Raw genomic sequence first — 17,613 nt, 5'->3', positions numbered from 1 at the left:
TTCTCCGGGTTTTCCCAGGATTTTTCAAACAGTGCGTTTAATTCTTTAGACGCAGGGAAGGTAAGGGGGGCTTTCTTATTGTCTGTAAAGTAAGCCTCCTCGACCCGCTCAGGTATTTTGTCAGCAAAGTGTAAAATGTCCCTAATGGCCTCAATCATGAGCTGCACCCACTTAGCAAGGGATGCCTCACCCCCCCCCCCCCCCCCCCCGTATATGCCTCACCCCCCCCCCCCCCCCCCCCGTATATCCTCATCACCGGCGCTGGCGAGTGCTGGATCCGCTCTGAGAAGCTCCGCCCCCTTGTAATGACGCGTCTTCCCGCACTTTAGAAGATTATACTGGCCTGAGGTAATACATTGCTGGCAGTAGACAGAGTCCCTGATAGCTCGAGTGACCAGTTTGTAGGGTATTGCGCTGGCCCAGGGCGCCCCTCACAGCGCCGCACACTGTGCCTCTCAACCCTCTCCCACCCTGATGCCGCCATTCTCACCGGCTCCCCGCTTGTCAGGTCACTGGTGTCCTACTCACCACTCGACTTCTTCTGGCTCTGTTAGGGGGTGGCGGCAGTGCTGCGGGAGTGAGCGGTTGCCTCTGGGGCTTGCGATCATCACCCTCCGGAGCTCAGTGTCCTGTCAGCGGAGATAGTGGCCATTAACCTCTAGAGTTGGACACTACTCCCCCCCCCTAAGTCCCACGAAGCAGGGAGGCTGTGGCCAGCAGCCTCCCTGTGCCTTAACTCTTTTAAAAAACAACAAAACTAAAAGAACTCCTAGGAGCTCCCCTAGCTGTGACCGGCTACACGGGGCACATTTTCTAAACGGAGTCTGGTAGGAGGGGCATAGAGGGAGGAGCCAGTCCACACTATTAAACTCTTAAAGTGCCCATGGCTCCCAAGGGACCGTCTATACCCCATGGTACTAATGTGGACCCCAGCATCCTCTAGGACTTAAGATAAATTATACTTATATAAGCTGTGTAAGCTTTCTATGCATTGTGTCATCCTCCATAAACAATGTATAAACTTCATTTTATATAGGAGCATTGGACACCCCAATATTACTTCAGTCCTTTGACACGACTCTTATATCCCTAGTCTGAGCTGCTGATAACGAATAGATATACACTGCTATAGCCCCACCTGCCTACCATAGATGTGTACAGATGACTGATCTGAAATGCTCTGTGCTGCCACTTAAAATCAAATACTTAGATTTGCTATAGGTTGTAGTCCCGCCCACTTCCCTGACTTGCGTATGCATAGTTGTGCTGAATGTAACAGTACATTTAAAGATAGAAAGAACTAGATTTCACTCCAGTAACGCAATATAGAGTATTCTATTCATCCCAGTCAAAATATATTTATATAGGAAGAATGCAGAGTTCAGGTGGATACAGTGCACATATTGGTGTTATCTTGACGCAAGATTCCAAAATCACCAATTTGAGAGCAATCATTTTCTTGTCACTCCAAAGTCTAAGGTCATTCGTTATAAAGCTAGCCAATTAGTTCATAAGGGACAACTTGGATTCCTCATGGCTCAGGTCTCACAGCCCAAACCTTTCTTCTACTTCCGAAGCGATCATCTCTGCTATTGCAAGGGAAGAGGTGGCGGCTGGGGACGGGGCGTTCCTGACATGCAGAATGCGGCTTGCAATGTCCCCGATGCCTCCGTCAAAGACAAAATCATCCACCAAGTTCCCATCTTTATCCAGTGCCTGTGCTCGGACTCCCGAGGGACCCCTGTGGGAGAGAGGATTGGCTTAAGAGAACAAAATATTCTGAAGGTGAAAATAAAATAAAAAATCTGCCAGCACAAAGATTCAATTAAAAGCCCTTCTTAAAAGAGTATTAAAAAAACCCACGAGAGTAGAAACTTTAATAAGTAACCCCCCCTCCCCAAATGCAGTCCGCCTTAATTCTGCGGTAACTCGATTTAGCTTAAACAATGGAGTTACTGGCAACCTGGTCCCCCACTGGCAGTTTTCGTTTGATGCACAGCACCCTCTTGTGTCACTATGTGGTATGGCAACTGACAATTAAGGAGTACCCTTTTGCCATGCAGTGGTATTACATTTCACATCCCAAGGGTAACTATAAAATTAATAAAAATGTATATATAAAAATAAAAGATATAATGGAGTATCTCATAAATCTATGGCAGTCTGCCAGGACATGCTGTCACCTGTGGTTCTGCAATATATGGAGCTTCAGATTACCTGCCTGTGGTCGCCACATCAGAAATGAATTGCTTCTGACAGTTACACTTAATGCCTTTGTGCCCTTCAGGTATAGGCCTCACCTGTGAATATCGCTAATAGACAGCTCTGGGATGAATTTCTGCAGTTCCTTAAGCTGCGCACGTAGGAAACATGCCCGATACATCTCTCCCAAGCCATACACCAGATTCTTCAGAACTAATTTACGGAGGCCACTTAAAAAGAAGAAGAGTGGGGTAGGGGGGGGGGGAAAGGATTTTCACTTTGTAAGGAAATAACTGTTTATACTGTATATAACCGATGCCCGCAAATCGCAAGCTATTAAGGTGCATACACACTGGGCGTTTTTGCCCAGCGATGATGGCTGACATCACTGGGCTGAAAATCGCTCAGTGCATACACGTCAGCGAGGGTGAACGGCTTTCCATAGCAGGATGCTATGGAAAGCCGTTCACCCCGCCGTTCATCTACTGGTAGTACCAGATGAACAGTGGCCGCCGGCGATGAAGCGGGAGCGCGCTTTAGCGCTCATCGCCGGGGAATCCACACTGGGCGGTTTTGAGCTGAAAGCAGCTCAGCACACCAAAAGTGACCTGCTTTCACCTCAAAATCGCTCAGTGTGTATGGGCCTTTACATTTACACTGCAGAACAAGATAAGCAGTCTGGGTGTTACGCATGTATCACAGACAGCCCAGCGTCTTCCTGTCTTGTGCAGCACCTGCGTCTCTCACAGTAACCACACAGTGATCTGCTACGCGAGTCAGTGGCTATTGCAGAAAGAGACGTTCGCCTACAGAATTTGTCCAGTGGGGCGAGAGATCACAGACTTGTAAAGTGTTCTGTGCTCACCTACAGTATTATAAAGATCCGAGTGGACATTCCCCACAGCGGACATTTGTGAAGCAGAGGGAAGAGGCTTTATCTGCTGCTTCCTGTACAGTCCCGATTACTCAACTAGCTTGTAGAATATATTAATGTATGCAGTACTACTAACAACACAGTTATGACATGTGAAATAACTGCAGTATGAATGTAACCAGGTGTAGGGTAAGCTCTAACAGAGATGAGGCTTTTCAGAGATAAAGGCTGGGAGAGTCTGATCAGGCCTGGTGTACAGATCACCAGCTGGACAGCGATACGGGAGAAGTCTTATAGACAGGCCTGTGAGGCGCTTATTAGAGGAGACAAGCGAGGGCCAAGATCTGACCTAAGAGGAAGTGAGGAAGAGTACATTTGAGATGTAGAAGTATGGGGCCTTTGTATGCAAAGATGAATAATGGGCACTGAATTCTGGAGAATATGGACAACCATTGTAGATATTTTCAGAGCGGTGCTGTATATATGGAGTGGCAGGAGAGGAAGATCAGTCTTATTGCAGAATGGACTGAAGTGGAAATAGATCAATGAGGAAACGTCAGTCAGAGGAAGAGGAATATGGACATGAAGTAATAAAGCTGGGAGATGAGAGAATGGATATATTTTGGCTGAATCTTGGGTAAGATTGTGCGCTAAATTTCATTAACCCCAGTCTGATATGTACCAAAAACCACCAGAAGAGTTTTGCAATAAAATAGCTTTTTTTATTTTCTATCAATATAAATAATTTTTCTTTAAAACTAGTAACATATTTCCTCTAAAAATATCACATGTATATAAGCAAGAGTATCGCATGAATAAAAACACATACATAAAAAACAATCTACTAATATACTTTGCACAATTATGATGGCAAATGTGGGGTGTCCTTTTTCAATAACATATAACCTGTTTTGTAGATCACAGGTATTTATAATGGACCCATTGTAGGTGATATTCGAAAAGAAAATGTTCCTGAAACAGATATACTGTATATAGCGGCACCACGGCAACATGAATATATATTTCGTATAAGTATACGGAGGCTTTATCGCTATATTCCTGTGGCTGGGAAATCAGCAGTGTAGTCAAGCTGTTAGATCGTGCGCATAATCCGAGACTGCGCTCGGTATCTCACCACTATGTAGTAGTAGGTAGCGGCGACCTCCTCATTTGATCCCCAGGCATGCCACGCCAGTGACTAGGTATGTCCCAATTGTGATTTCTTTGAAAAAGCTTCCGCTGATAGGAGCGTAAACAGTTAGAGATTGCTGATTATTGAGGGGTCCCAGCCCGCCTGCAGGAGAAAACCAGTACTCATCATCAGCATGTTTGGAGCTGCAGCCACGCACCAGCACTGGGACTCAGGCAGAATCACAATTGGGATAAAATGAGGAGGTCGCCGCTACCTACTACTACATAGTGGTGAGATACCGAGCGCAGTCTCGGATTATGCGCACGATCTAACAACTTGACTTCACTGCTGATTTCCCAGCCACAGGAATATAGCGATTAAGCCTCCGTATACTTATACGAAATATATATTCATGTTGCCGTGGTGCCACTATATACAGTATATCTGTTTCAGGAACATTTATTTTTTTCAATTATCACCTACAATGGGCCCATTATAAATACCTGTGATCTACAAAACAGGTTCTATGTTATTGAAAAAGGACACCCCACATTTGCCATCATAATTGTGCAAAGTATATTATTAGTATATTGTTTTTTTATGTATGTGTTTTCATTCATGCGATACTCTTGCTTATATACATGTGATATTTTTAGAAGAAATATGTTACTAGTTTTAAAGAAAAATTCTTTATATTGATAGAAAATAAAAAAGCAAATTTATTGCAAAACTCTTCTGGTGGTTTTTGGTACATATCAGACTGGGGTTAATGAAATTAGCGCACATTCTTGTCAGAAAAATTACTTTGTTCCAATCCATGTATATAGTGTGGCGTTTGTACGTGTTCACAAGCATGTTGTGTGTGTTTACTGCAGCTTATGATTAAACTTCTATAAACAATATTTAAATATATATATTTTAATTAGCACCTGGTGTTGTGAGGTTCTTTGTTGTGTATTGAGAATCTTGGGTAAGAATAGGGTATGTTCTAACATTTCGAAGGTAAAGGTGACAGGACTGTGACAGACTAGAGGGGGAATTCAATTGTTTGAAAAGTCGGTTGGGTGTCTGTTTGCTCCTGTCTATTAGATAGGAAAAAATAGACGCCCAACTGACTTTTCAAACAATTGAATACCCCCCTAGATGTGAGGAGTGAAGCAGAAGTGAAGGGGGCCACCAAGGCAGGGAGTTGCAGTGTTGGTGACAGTCAGACAGACTGATCAGCCGTTTTAGACATATTGAGATTTAGGTCATGTTGTGTCATCCCTGCATAGAGCACATTTGCAACCTAACATACAAACTGGGTCTGCAAAACCGTCTTGGCAAACGCCTTGGCCCATTACGGAGATAATGCAAACACTGACTTTCTAACATGACCTATTGTAACAGATACAATTCTTTGCTCTGCAAAATGACACCCTAGTAACCAAACAGAAATAAAATGACATTATTCTAAATTATTAAACAGTACTCTTCTCAACAATTGATTATTTAGTCCTTGAGGGGAGAGTCATTTTATAATGGGTGATATGGTTTATGTTGCGGATCAGCAACTGCACAAGACAACTAGCACTGAAGATGCACAAATGTGGCCGGTCACTTTTAGACTATATACAGTGTAGAGAAGCCTATATCCTAATGCTTTACCTGTATGTAACAGATTCCCCAAAGTCCCTGCTGTTGAAATCACACAGTCTGTAGCCCTCTCTTTTAAAAGCCAATACTGCATTTGGGCCAAGCCAAACACTACCATCAATTCGGGGAGTGAAATGGACTCCGAGAAAGGGAAAGCGAGGATCTGGAACCTACAGCCCGATATGGAGAGAAGAGTGAATCTCACATACATAAGCTCCTACAGACAGGTGTAGTTAGTCAATTATGCTGGAGAAGTATAAGGATGGCATGGCAGGGTTAGTACAGCCCAGATGCAATCTGAGAATGAGCTCTAACTAGGACCCATGAAGACTTGTAAGGACAGTCCACCGATGGTGCAGTATAACAATTTCTGGCCACTGTAGGCTTCTCAAACTTCTAGAAATGGTAGTCCTCAGTTGATAGAGTGGCTCCCAGAAAATAACAGTCAATATACCACCAGGCCAACTAGACTATTTAAGGCCATATGAAACATTGAAACCGACACAGCAACAAAATACAGCTGTCCAAGTGAACTCACCAGACCACAGGGAAGGAGTCATCTCTAGATTATAAGTGGTCACTGGTTTTCAGTCTTCATCATCAATTCAAGACAAGTATAGATTATAACACTTTTTACCGGTAGAAACAGTACCTGTGGCATGGTGGTATACCAAGAATACACACCCCGAAACTAGCCGTCTCATGCACAGTAAATGCCAATGAAGAGGTGAAAGGTAATACCTACTGGGTAAATGTTCCCTTTTACAAGATAACATTTCTCTGGTTTCAGCACCAAGTAATCCCCACGGAACGGAACAATGCGCGGCTCTGGGCTACATCCGCTGACCTGGGACAAGCGGTCCGAGAAAAGCCCAGCACACGTCAGCACATACTTACAGTACACTTCTTCTCCCTGTAATATAGATATAAAAATGCCTTGTGTACCATGTATGTAACAACACTCTTCTTGCCGTTAGTTGCATCAGTACCCAGGTGGGGAGAACCAAAGGATATCAGAAGAGCTATGGCAGAGATCCACAAATAATGATGACTGAATACTAACCAGAAGCATTTGCTCCTATGTCAAAGTGTAGGCCAACAGGGGGACTGGCTGATAAGAAAGTGTGGATGGTTGCCAGCACTGAATAGGGACCTTCGCTGGTAGAGTTAGCTCTCCAAGCTTATTAATACAAAGAAGCCCCTTCTCCATCACAGTGACATATAATAATAAATACACTTTTGTAAAATAAAATGCGGATAGGATGTCACTATTCTGGAAACTTCTGTTGTCTGCCCTGACACCCTCTGCTCTCTGGTTTAAAATAAAAACAGGGTTACCAGTAAAATATCTTTTTTTCTTTGTTTTTTGGGGATTTTATGGAATATTTAGTCATTAACATTACCGGGGTTTTTTTTTTTTTTTGCACGTAAAAAGAACTAATAAATGTGAATAAAAACACTGAATTCTCAAAATTATGAAACACTGCAAACCAGAAAGTCTAATTATACTGATTACCATATACTGTATTGTTATGGGACTATTTATTTACTATTATTAACAGTTTCTTATACAGAGCAGCAAATTTTATTGCTCTTTATAATTGGAAACAGTGATGAAACAAAACGGAGTAATAACCGACAATTACAGAGGTAGGAAGACCCTGCACACAAGCTCACAATTTATCACTGCACACAAAAACAGGTCATTAGTAACAATAGTTTTTTATTGGTTCAGTGACAGAGTCCAGGGTAGTAACAGAGGTGATTATTTAAATATTTACTGTTGCATTAGCTCCTTGAATATGTAGAATACTACATTACCTTTGTGTTACGGAGTACAACTGGATGCTCCAAACCTAGGGAGAAATCAATCAACTGGTGCTTAATACATCAGTCACAAACACAGAAGAAATGAACACAGAACAGATCATAAAATATATAAGTATTCAAAGCAGTTGCAGTTTTGTTTTTTTAAGCAAATCTGTGGCTGCTTAGTAATTAGCCAAGCAGGGAAGATGGACATTATTGTAACTCACCCTGCGCTGACCCAGCTGGGTTCTCATTCACCATTTTTATATCAGATACTTCAAAGCTGGTGATGACGCTGCCCCCGGCATCACAGAAATCATCGGTGTAGGACTGAGCTATTTGTTTGTAATTCACAATCCCTGTGTATGGAGAGTCCAGGGCCATCACACCCTGCAATGCAAAGACAGACATAAAGGTAGGCCCTCCGGCGATATTATTTCTGTACCATATTATTCCACGGCAAGGTAAGGCCACTGTTACCCCCATCCTCCCATTATTCCATGGTAGGATAAGGCCAACACTGTTAGACCACCTTTGTGTTATTTCATGGTAGGATAAGACCAGTACTGTTAGACCATCCTTCCATTAGTTCATAGTAGGATAAGGCCAGCACTGTTAGACCACCTTCGTGTTATTTCATGGTAGGATAAGGCCAGCACTGTTAGACAATCCTCCCATTATTTCATAGTAGGATAAGGGTAGCATTGTTAGACCATCTTCGTATTATTCCATAGTAGGATAAGGTCAGCACTGTTAGACCACCTTCGTGTTATTTCATGGTAGGATAAGGCCAGCACTGTTAGACTATCCTCCCTTTATTTCATAGTAGGATAAGGCCAGCACTGTTAGACCACCTTCGTGTTATTCCATGGTAGGATAATGTCAGCAAGAATGATAAGTCCTTAGCTCCCTAAATTGTGGCATGTCACCTACTACCTGCTGCTATGTATCTGTCTGGCTGGCAGACAAACAGATATGACTGTGTATTGGATATGAACATGCTTTTGTTTTTTCACTTTCCATTCTATACTTCATTATGTTAACATAAGGCTAAATTGTCCCTACAGCAGGGTAATGCACATGGTGGACGTACGGTTTTAATTATTCTCTGTACAGGCGTTTATCAAACTCATGAGGCTGTGTTTGTCTCCAGCCTGCCTGCTGAGACTCTTCCAAACTAAAGCAACCAATAGCCCAATGACATTGTATCATGCGCTAAATGAGGTCAAACGTGAGTAGACCCCCATGCTGGTGTCTGTAACTCAGTGAACAAGGCTGCCTCATGTTTGTAACATCTTTGTAGGTTAGGTGAAGTCCTGCAACTTCAATAGGTTTACAATATCAATTTTTATACTTACAGGAACGTGTAAAAAACGAAACCGTGGTAATTGACTGTATTCAGCACAGCGCTTACCCTGCAGTACGGCTCCTTCTGCCGTATATCCTTTGCACTGATGATGCGAAGCCCCGGCACACTGTTCTGCAGCCCTCTCTCATATAAAGCTTGCAGTCTTGGTATCTCCTGGTGTTCTACAGCTACTATCAGCTGGAGAAAACATTGTGTCACCATCTCACTCCTATACAACCACATCAACCAACAAAAATCATAGAGCATCACAATCAAATGAGGGCTTAGGCAAAGTCTCATCATTTAGAAACCAATGTAATACAATTCTCAACATACTTTAACAGTATCAAGAGATCAATTAAGGTGAAAACAAAATATGGAAGGAACATCATTCTGGTAAGAAACTCTTCATCCAAGAGGGTTATTCAGGTTTGTTAGGAAACCAAAAAAAGTTAGCAATTGGGCAAAACCATGTAGCACTGCAGGTGGGGCATATGTAACATGTGCAGAGAGAGTTAAGGTGTGTACACAAGGTGAGATTTGACTTTTTGATTCTCACTGTGCGATATAGACTATGGTCGGTATCGCAAGCCTAGATAGCCAATATCGCAAGCACAGTCTATGTGCGATTTCGACTATACTTTTATACTAGATAGTCAAAATTGACTTGCCTGCACAGTCTATCTAGGCTTGCGATACCGACCCTTGGGACCGCGCATCAGGATCGAATCAGGATCGCAAAAGTGGCTTTCACCTTGCGATATGCACTAACTTTCCTTGCGATTTTGAGTATATAGTCAAAATCGCAAGTAAATATCTCACCGTGTGTACACACCTTTAGATTTGGGTGGGTTATATTGTTTCTGTGCAGGGTAAATACTGGCTGCTTTATCGTTACACTGCAATTTAGATTTCAGTTTGAACACACCCCGCCCAAATCTAATCTCTGCACATGTTACACCTGCCCCACCTGCAGTGCACATTGTTTAGCTCAATTGCTAACAAACCTGAATAAGGCCCCAAGTTCCATGTGCCCATCATCTCTCTTGCCTCTTCCACCTCTGTAGTACCTCCAGGATTAGACCGTTTCTCACCCTAGAGACCATGACCCTCATCCACTCACTAGACATCTCTAGCCTGCACTACTGCAACCTCCTCTTATCTGACCTTTCTACGTCCATCTGTCTTCAATGCTGCTGCTCCCCTCATCCTCCTCTCCAAACTGCTTCTGCCTTCCCCTTCACTGGCTTCTCTTACTCTTTGGAATCCAACTCCTTACACTCACCTATAAAACCCTAAGCCAACCTCACCCCCCGCCCAGACTACCGGCCACCACTTAACTCAGCCAATGGCTGCCGCTCCTCCTGCCATATGATCACCTCCTCTCACGAGCAGGGCCCTCTTTCACGTGCTCTCCTCTGCCCAGATTGGCACCAATTTATAGGTTAAACAGGATTACCTATAGCTATTATCCAATGTTCTGAAAGGTTTTTTACTGTAAGTCTTTAGTCTTTATTTTTTCTCTTGTGTTGATTGCTCGGTTTATGCTTAGGTACTCTGTAAGGTGCCATATAAATAACAGGTGATAATAACAGTATCTCAGAAACATTATTGCTTTATACCTTCCCACATTGCTTGTAGGGAATTCTCTTGCGGTCGCAGTAGTCATACAGGAGAGCAGACCCTCGCGCACACAGTCTGGCTTTCAGGGACCCCGGAGTGTAATAGATTCCGCTGTGAATCACACCACTGTTATGGCCACTTTGATGGAAAGCTAAACACAAGAGAAAGTATCTTTACACACGTGCGTCAATTACATCTGATGGTGGGTTACCACATGGGACACTGGCGGTGTAGATTTACCGCAAGTGCGAAAGAAAACTATTTAGAAAGAAGCCTGGTAGGACAAAAGCTATTCTGGATTATAATACTAAATTATGTAATTGATCACAAGAAAGATAATTGAGACTTCATGCAAAGCTGAACGCCAATGTAAAATACAACCAGTGGGAAAAACAGAAAGAAACCGCATTTTCCAACCTGTTCGGAGGTAGTAAATCCCCCTTCCTCCTCTGTCAAGTAACAGGAGCAGAAGCGCTAGTAATACGACACATGTGGAGTCATACGCTTCCCAAGCATAATTGTAAATATCCCTTGATTTATTTCAATGAGTATTCAACACAGGATGCATTAGATATCCCGGTTGTCGGGATCCCGGCACTCAGCATACCGGGGCCGGGATCCTGACCGGCTGGATACCGACACCTATTCTCCCTCTTGGGGTGTCCACGACACCCCTGGAGGGAGAATAAATAGACTGACCTGCGCAAGCGCAGCGAGCCCGCAAGCTGCTCTTTTGCGATCAGCCTGCTGCCGGCATTCCGGCGCCCCGCGGTCAGGATTCAGACCGCCGGGATGACGGGCGCCGGTATATAGATACCAACCCATTCAATACACTGTAACTTTACTTTTAAATCACAGCAGTAGCAGTTTTCCATTATTTGATACTGGGTATGTCTTAGACGCATTCGACCAATCAAATCCGGCTTGTGGCTGTCATAATTGGCTTGCAACTTGCACCAATATTTCAGCAACCAAAATTCATCTCTTTAAATTTGTGCCTACCATCTTGGGAGCAATTCATGTTAGCATGCCCTTACTGTACCTTGGCCTCCAACCCCCTTCCCACCAACCTTGGCACATAGTGGCATCAGGGCAACTTGCCAGTAGAAAAAAGATGAACATGTGCAAAAAAAAAAAAAAAAGGAGAAACAAAAGACTTAAAGATGTTTTTATGTCCGACCTTTTATAAAAAGAATGATGTGAACACTTGACGTTAAAATGAAAGGAATTTTGAGAAGACATTACAAAAAGCGGCGTCTATTCCCCCCCCCCCCCCCCCCCCCCCCCGTCCCCCCCATCTACCTTATGGAATGCTTAACCTTCCTTTGTTCAGCCTTCAGTACATGCCACCCAATTGGTCCTCCGTTATTCCACTGCTACTCGCAATAAATCTTACCAATTTCCTTTTCCTTTTCCAAAATGGCAAAGCGCAAGGCTGGGTGGCGTAGGATGAGCTGCCGGGCAGATGCCAGTCCCACGAGCCCACCCCCAACAACGACCACGTCGTATGTGCTGAAATAAAAATATAAGTATTGGTAAAGAGAACAAGTGCTAATAAAACACAAGCAGGTGTCTTAGGGGTTTTATAGCTTTCATGCTTGGCGGAGGTCCTACCTTTAAAAGCCAGTGTGCAAGTCAGCCTCAAACCAGAAAGCATGTTTTATGTTTAACACTGATGTGATAGCAGTGGTTTTAATTCTGAGTGATCGAGTGGGACCGAGACCAGACAGGAAGACTTTGGCGCAGTTGATCAGCTTAACAAATGTTGCAGCAACCAACATTCCCCAGTTATAAAGTATCGAGAATACAGTCTGAAGTGTCTATAATATATCTGGGGAGTGTAGAGCTTACATTAAAATAAGAATTTACTCACCGGTAATTCTATTTCTCGTATTCCGTAGTGGATGCTGGGTACTCCGTAAGGACCATGGGGAATAGACGGGCTCCGCAGGAGACTGGGCACTCTTTAAAGAAAGATTAGGTACTACATCTGGTGTGCACTGGCTCCTCCCTCTATGCCTCTCCTCCAGACCTCAGTTAGGGAAACTGTGCCCGGAAGAGCTGACATTACTAGGAAAGGATTTGGAATCCAGGGTAAGAATCATACCAGCCACACCAATCACACCGTACAACTTGTGATAACTATACCCAGTTAACAGTATGAACAATAGCTGAGCCTCATTCAACAGATGGCTCAGAACAATAACCCTATAGTTAAGCAATAACTATATACAAGTATTGCAGAGAGTCCGCACTTGGGACGGGCTCCCAGCATCCACTACGGACTACGAGAAATAGAATTACCGGTGAGTAAATTCTTATTTTCTCTGACGTCCTAGTGGATGCTGGGTACTCCGTAAGGACCATGGAGATTATACCAAAGCTCCCAAACGGGCGGGAGAGTGCGGATGACTCTGCAGCACCGAATGAGCAAACTCAAGGTCCTCCTCAGCCAGGGTATCAAACTTGTAGAATTTTGCAAACGTGTTTGACCCCGACCAGATAGCAGCTCGGCAAAGTTGTAAAGCCGAGACCCCTTGGGCAGCCGCCCGAGAAGAGCCCACCTTCCTCGTGGAATGGGCTTTTACTGATTTAGGATGCGGCAGTCCAGCCGCAGAATGTGCAAGTTGAATCGTGCTACAGATCCAGCAAGCAATAGTCTGCTTAGAAGCAGGAGCACCCAGCTTGTTGGGTGCATGCAGGATAAACAGCGAGTCAGTTTTTCTGACTCTAGCCGTCCTGGAAACATAGATTTTCAGGGCCCGGACTACGTCCAGCAACTTGGAATCCTCCAAGTCCCGAGTAGCCGCAGGCACCACAATAGGATGGTTCAATGGTTCAAATGAAACGCTGATACCACCATAGGGAGAAATTGGGGACGAGTCCTCAATTCTGTCCTGTCCATATGGAAGATCAGATAAGGGCTTTTACATGACAAAGCCGCCAATTCTGACACACGCCTAGCCGAAGCCAAGGCCAAAAGCATGACCACTTTCCACGTGAGATACTTCAACTCCACGGTCTGAAGTGGCTCAAAACAATGTGATTTTAGGAAATCCAACACTACGTTGAGATCCCAAGGTGCCCCTGGAGGCACAAAAGGGGGCTGAATATGCAGCACTCCCTTAACAACGTCTGAACTTCAGGCAGCGTCTTTCCTAGCCTTTAACAGCGTAGGAATCACTTCATCTGGAACGCCCTTTTCCGTTAGGATCCGGCGTTCAACCGCCAAGCCTTCAAACGCAGCCGCGGTAAGTCTTGGAACAGACAGGGCCCCTGTAGTAACAGGTCCTGTCTGAGAGACAAAGGCCATGGGTCCTCCGAGATCATTTCTTGTAGTTCTGGGTACCAAGTTCTTCTTGGCCAATCCGGAACTACGAGTATAGTTCTTACTCCTCTCTTACTTACTATCCTCAGTACCTTGGGTATGAGAGGAAGAGGAGGGAACACATAAACCGACTGGTACACCCACGGTGTCACTAGAGCGTCCACAGCTATCGCCTGAGGGTCTCTTGACCTGGCGCAATACTTATTTAGCTTTTTGTTGAGGCGGGACGCCATCATGTCCACCTGTGGCCGTTCCCAACGGTTTACAATCTGAGTGAAGACTTCTGGATGAAGTCCCCACTCTCCCGGGTGGAGGTCGTGCCTGCTGAGGAAGTCTGCTTCCTAGTTTTCCACACCCGGTATGAACACTGCTGACGTGCACGTGATTCTCCGCCCATCGGAGAATCCTTGTGGCTTCTGCCAACTCCATCCTGCTTCTTGTGCCGCCTTGTCGGTTTACATGGGCGACAGCCGTGATGTTGTCTGACTGAATCAGCACCGGCTGGTTTTGAAGCAGGAGTTCTGCTTGACTTAGGGCATTTAAATGGCCCTTAGTTCCAGAATATTTATGTGTAGGGAAGTCTCCTGACTCGACCATTGTCCTTGGAAGTTTCTTCCCTGAGTGACTGCTCCCCAACCTCGGAGGCTTGCATCCGTGGTCACCAGGAACCAGTCCTGAATGCCGAATCTGCGGCCCTCGAGAAGATGAGCACTCTGCAGCCACCACAGCAGAGACACCCTGGCCCTCGGGGACAGGGCGATCAGCCGATGCATCTGAAGATGCGATCCTCACTTGTCTAACAGGTCCCACTGAAAGTTCCTTGCATGGACCTGCCGAAGGGAATTGCTTCGTAAGAAGCTACCATCTTTCCCAGGACTCGCGTGCAATGATGCACCGACACCTGTTTTGGTTTCAGGAGGTCTCTGTCCAGAGATGACAACTCCTTGGCCGGGAGAAACACCTTCTTCTGTTCTGTGTCCAGAAACATGCCCAATATCAGCAGACGCGTCGTAGGAACCAGCTGCGACTTTGGGATATTCAGAATCCAGCCGTGCTGTTGTAGCACTTCCTGAGATAGTGCTACTCCGATCAACAACTGCTCCTTGGACCTCGCCTTTATAAGGAGATCGTCCAAGTACGGGATAATTATAACTCCCTTCTTTCGAAGGAGTATCACCATTTCGGCCATTACCTTGGTACACACCCTCGGTGCCGTGGATAGACCAAACGGCAACCTCTGGAATTGGTAATGGCCGTTCTGTACCACAAACCTGACGTACTCCTGGTGAGGTGGGTAAATGGGGACATGTAGGTAAGCATCCATGATGTCCAGTGACACCATAAAATCCCCCTCTTCCAGGCTTGCAATAACCGCCCTGAGCGATTCTATTTTGAACTTGAACTTCCTTATATAAGTGTTCAAGGATTTCAAATTTAGAATGGGTCTCACCGAACCGTCTGGTTTCGGTATCACAAACATTGTGGAATAGTAACCTCGTCCCTGTTGAAGGAGAGGAACTTTGATTATCACCTGCTGGAGGTACAGCTTGTGAATTTCCGCCAGTACTACCTCCCTTTCCTTGGGAGTAGCTGGCAAGGCTGATTTGAGGTAACGGCGAGGGGGAGACGTCTCGAACTCCAGCTTGTATCCCTGAGATACCTGTAGAACCCAGAGATCCACCTGTGAGCGAACCCACTGGTCGCTGAAGTTCCGGAGACGGGCCCCCACCGCACCTGGCTCCACCTGTGGAGCCCCAGCATCATGCGGTGGACTTAGTAGAAGCAGGGGAGGATATTTGTTCCTGGGAACTGGCTGTCTGGTACAGCTTTTTCCCTCTACCCCTGCTTCTGGGCAGAAAGGACGCGCCTCTGACCCGCTTGCCTTTCTGAGGCCGAAAGGACTGTACTTGATAATACGGTGCTTTCTTAGGCTGTGAGGGAACCTGAGGTAAAAAGGTCGACTTCCCAGCTGTTGCTGTGGACACGAGGTCCAAGAGACCGTCCCCAAACAATTCCTCACCCTTATAAGGCAAAACTTCCATGTGCCTTTTAGAATCAGCATCACGTGTCCACTGCCGAGTCCATAATACTCTCCTGGCAAAAATGGACATTGCATTAATTCTAGATGCCAGCCGGCAAATGTCCCTCTGTGCATCTCTCATATATAAGACTACGTCTTTAATATGCTCTATAGTTAGCAAAATAGTATCCCTGTCAAGGGAATCAATGTTATCTGACAGGGAATCAGACCACGCTGCTGCAGCACTACACATCCATGCTGAAGCAATAGCAGGTCTCAGTATAGTACCTGAGTGTGTATACACAGACTTCAGGATAGCCTCCTGCTTTCTATCTGCAGGCTCCTTTAAGGCGGCCGTATCCTGAGACGGCAGTGCCACCTTTTTTGATAAGCGTGTGAGCGCCTTGTCCACCCTAGGGGATGTCTCCCAGCGTAGCCTATCCGTTGGCGGGAAAGGGTACGCCATTAGTAACCGTTTAGAAATCACTAGTTTCTTATCTGGGGAACACCACGCTTCTTCACACAATTCATTTAACTCATCAGATGGGGGAAAAGTCACTGGCTGCTTTTTCTCCCCAAACATAATACCCTTTTTTGTGGTAACCAGGTTAATGTCAGAAATGTGCAACACATTTTTCATTGCCGTAATCATACAACGGATGGCCCTTGTGGATTGTACATTTGTCTCATCCTCGTCGACACTGGAGTCAGACTCCGTGTCGACATCTGTGTCTGCCATCTGAGGTAGCGGGCGTTTTTGAGCCCCTGATGGCCTCTGAGACGTTTGGGCAGGCGCGGGCTGAGATGCCGGCTGTCCCAAAGCTGTTACGTCATCGAACCTTTTATGCAAGGAGTTGACACTGTCGGTTAATACCTTCCACTCTGGTGTCGGCCCCGCAGGGGACGACATCACACTTATCGGCTCCTGCTCCGCCTCCACGTAAGCGTCCTCATTAAACATGTCGACACAGCCGTACCGACACACCGCACACACACACACACACAGGGAATGCTCTGACTGAGGACAGGACCCCACAAAGTCCTTTGGGGAGACAGAGAGAGAGTATGCCAGCACACACCACAGCGCTATATAACCAGGGATTTACACTAAAGTGAGTGATTTTTCCCTATAGCAGCTTATTATACACAGTTTGCGCCTAAATTTAGTGCCCCCCTCTCTTTTTTACCCTTGAGGCCTGGAAACTGCAGGGGAGAGCCTGGGGAGCTGCCTTCCAGCGGAACTGTGAAGAGAAAATGGCGCCCGTGTGCTGAGGAAGATAGCCCCGCCCCTTTCTCGGTGGACTTCTCCCGCTTTTTTATATGCTTTATGGCGGGGGATTATGCACATATACAGTTTATTAGCTGTATTATGTGCTTTTTAGCCATGTAAGGTACTCTAATTGCTGCCCAGGGCGCCCCCCCCCCCCCCCCCCAGCGCCCTGCACCCATCAGTGACCGGAGTGTGTGGTGTGCAGAGGGAGCAATGGCGCACAGCTGCAGTGCTGTGCGCTACCTTAATGAAGACCGGAGTCTTCAGCCGCCGATTTTCAACTTCTCTCCGGTTCTTCTTGCTCTGCAAGGGGGACGGCGGCGCGGCTCCGGACGACCGAGGACTGGGCCTGTGTTCGATCCCTCTGGAGCT

The 17,613-nt window shown here is 45.6% G+C and overlaps 1 protein-coding gene across 1 annotated transcript in view; it reads right to left on the bottom strand.

Annotated features, from left to right (window-relative positions):
- Positions 1 to 1,316: 1,316 nt before the first annotated feature.
- L2HGDH (L-2-hydroxyglutarate dehydrogenase) overlaps positions 1,317 to 17,613 on the bottom strand; it is a 31,784-nt gene continuing 15,487 nt past the window's right edge. The window contains exons 2-10 of the mRNA XM_063947619.1: positions 12,020 to 12,135; positions 10,623 to 10,774; positions 9,067 to 9,198; positions 7,880 to 8,042; positions 7,665 to 7,699; positions 6,589 to 6,756; positions 5,856 to 6,013; positions 2,301 to 2,432; positions 1,317 to 1,741 (exon numbers count right to left, since the gene is read on the bottom strand). Of these exons, the coding sequence (XP_063803689.1) occupies positions 1,546 to 1,741; positions 2,301 to 2,432; positions 5,856 to 6,013; positions 6,589 to 6,756; positions 7,665 to 7,699; positions 7,880 to 8,042; positions 9,067 to 9,198; positions 10,623 to 10,774; positions 12,020 to 12,135 (1,252 nt within the window). The 3' untranslated portion in view covers positions 1,317 to 1,545. The remainder of the gene's footprint in view (positions 1,742 to 2,300; positions 2,433 to 5,855; positions 6,014 to 6,588; positions 6,757 to 7,664; positions 7,700 to 7,879; positions 8,043 to 9,066; positions 9,199 to 10,622; positions 10,775 to 12,019; positions 12,136 to 17,613) is intronic.

This window comes from Pseudophryne corroboree, chromosome 12 (genome assembly GCF_028390025.1).
Source record: "Pseudophryne corroboree isolate aPseCor3 chromosome 12, aPseCor3.hap2, whole genome shotgun sequence".
Taxonomy (NCBI): Eukaryota; Metazoa; Chordata; class Amphibia; order Anura; family Myobatrachidae; genus Pseudophryne; species Pseudophryne corroboree.
Note: the sequence above shows the minus strand (reverse complement) of the source record. Positions and strands in the feature narration are given on the sequence as shown.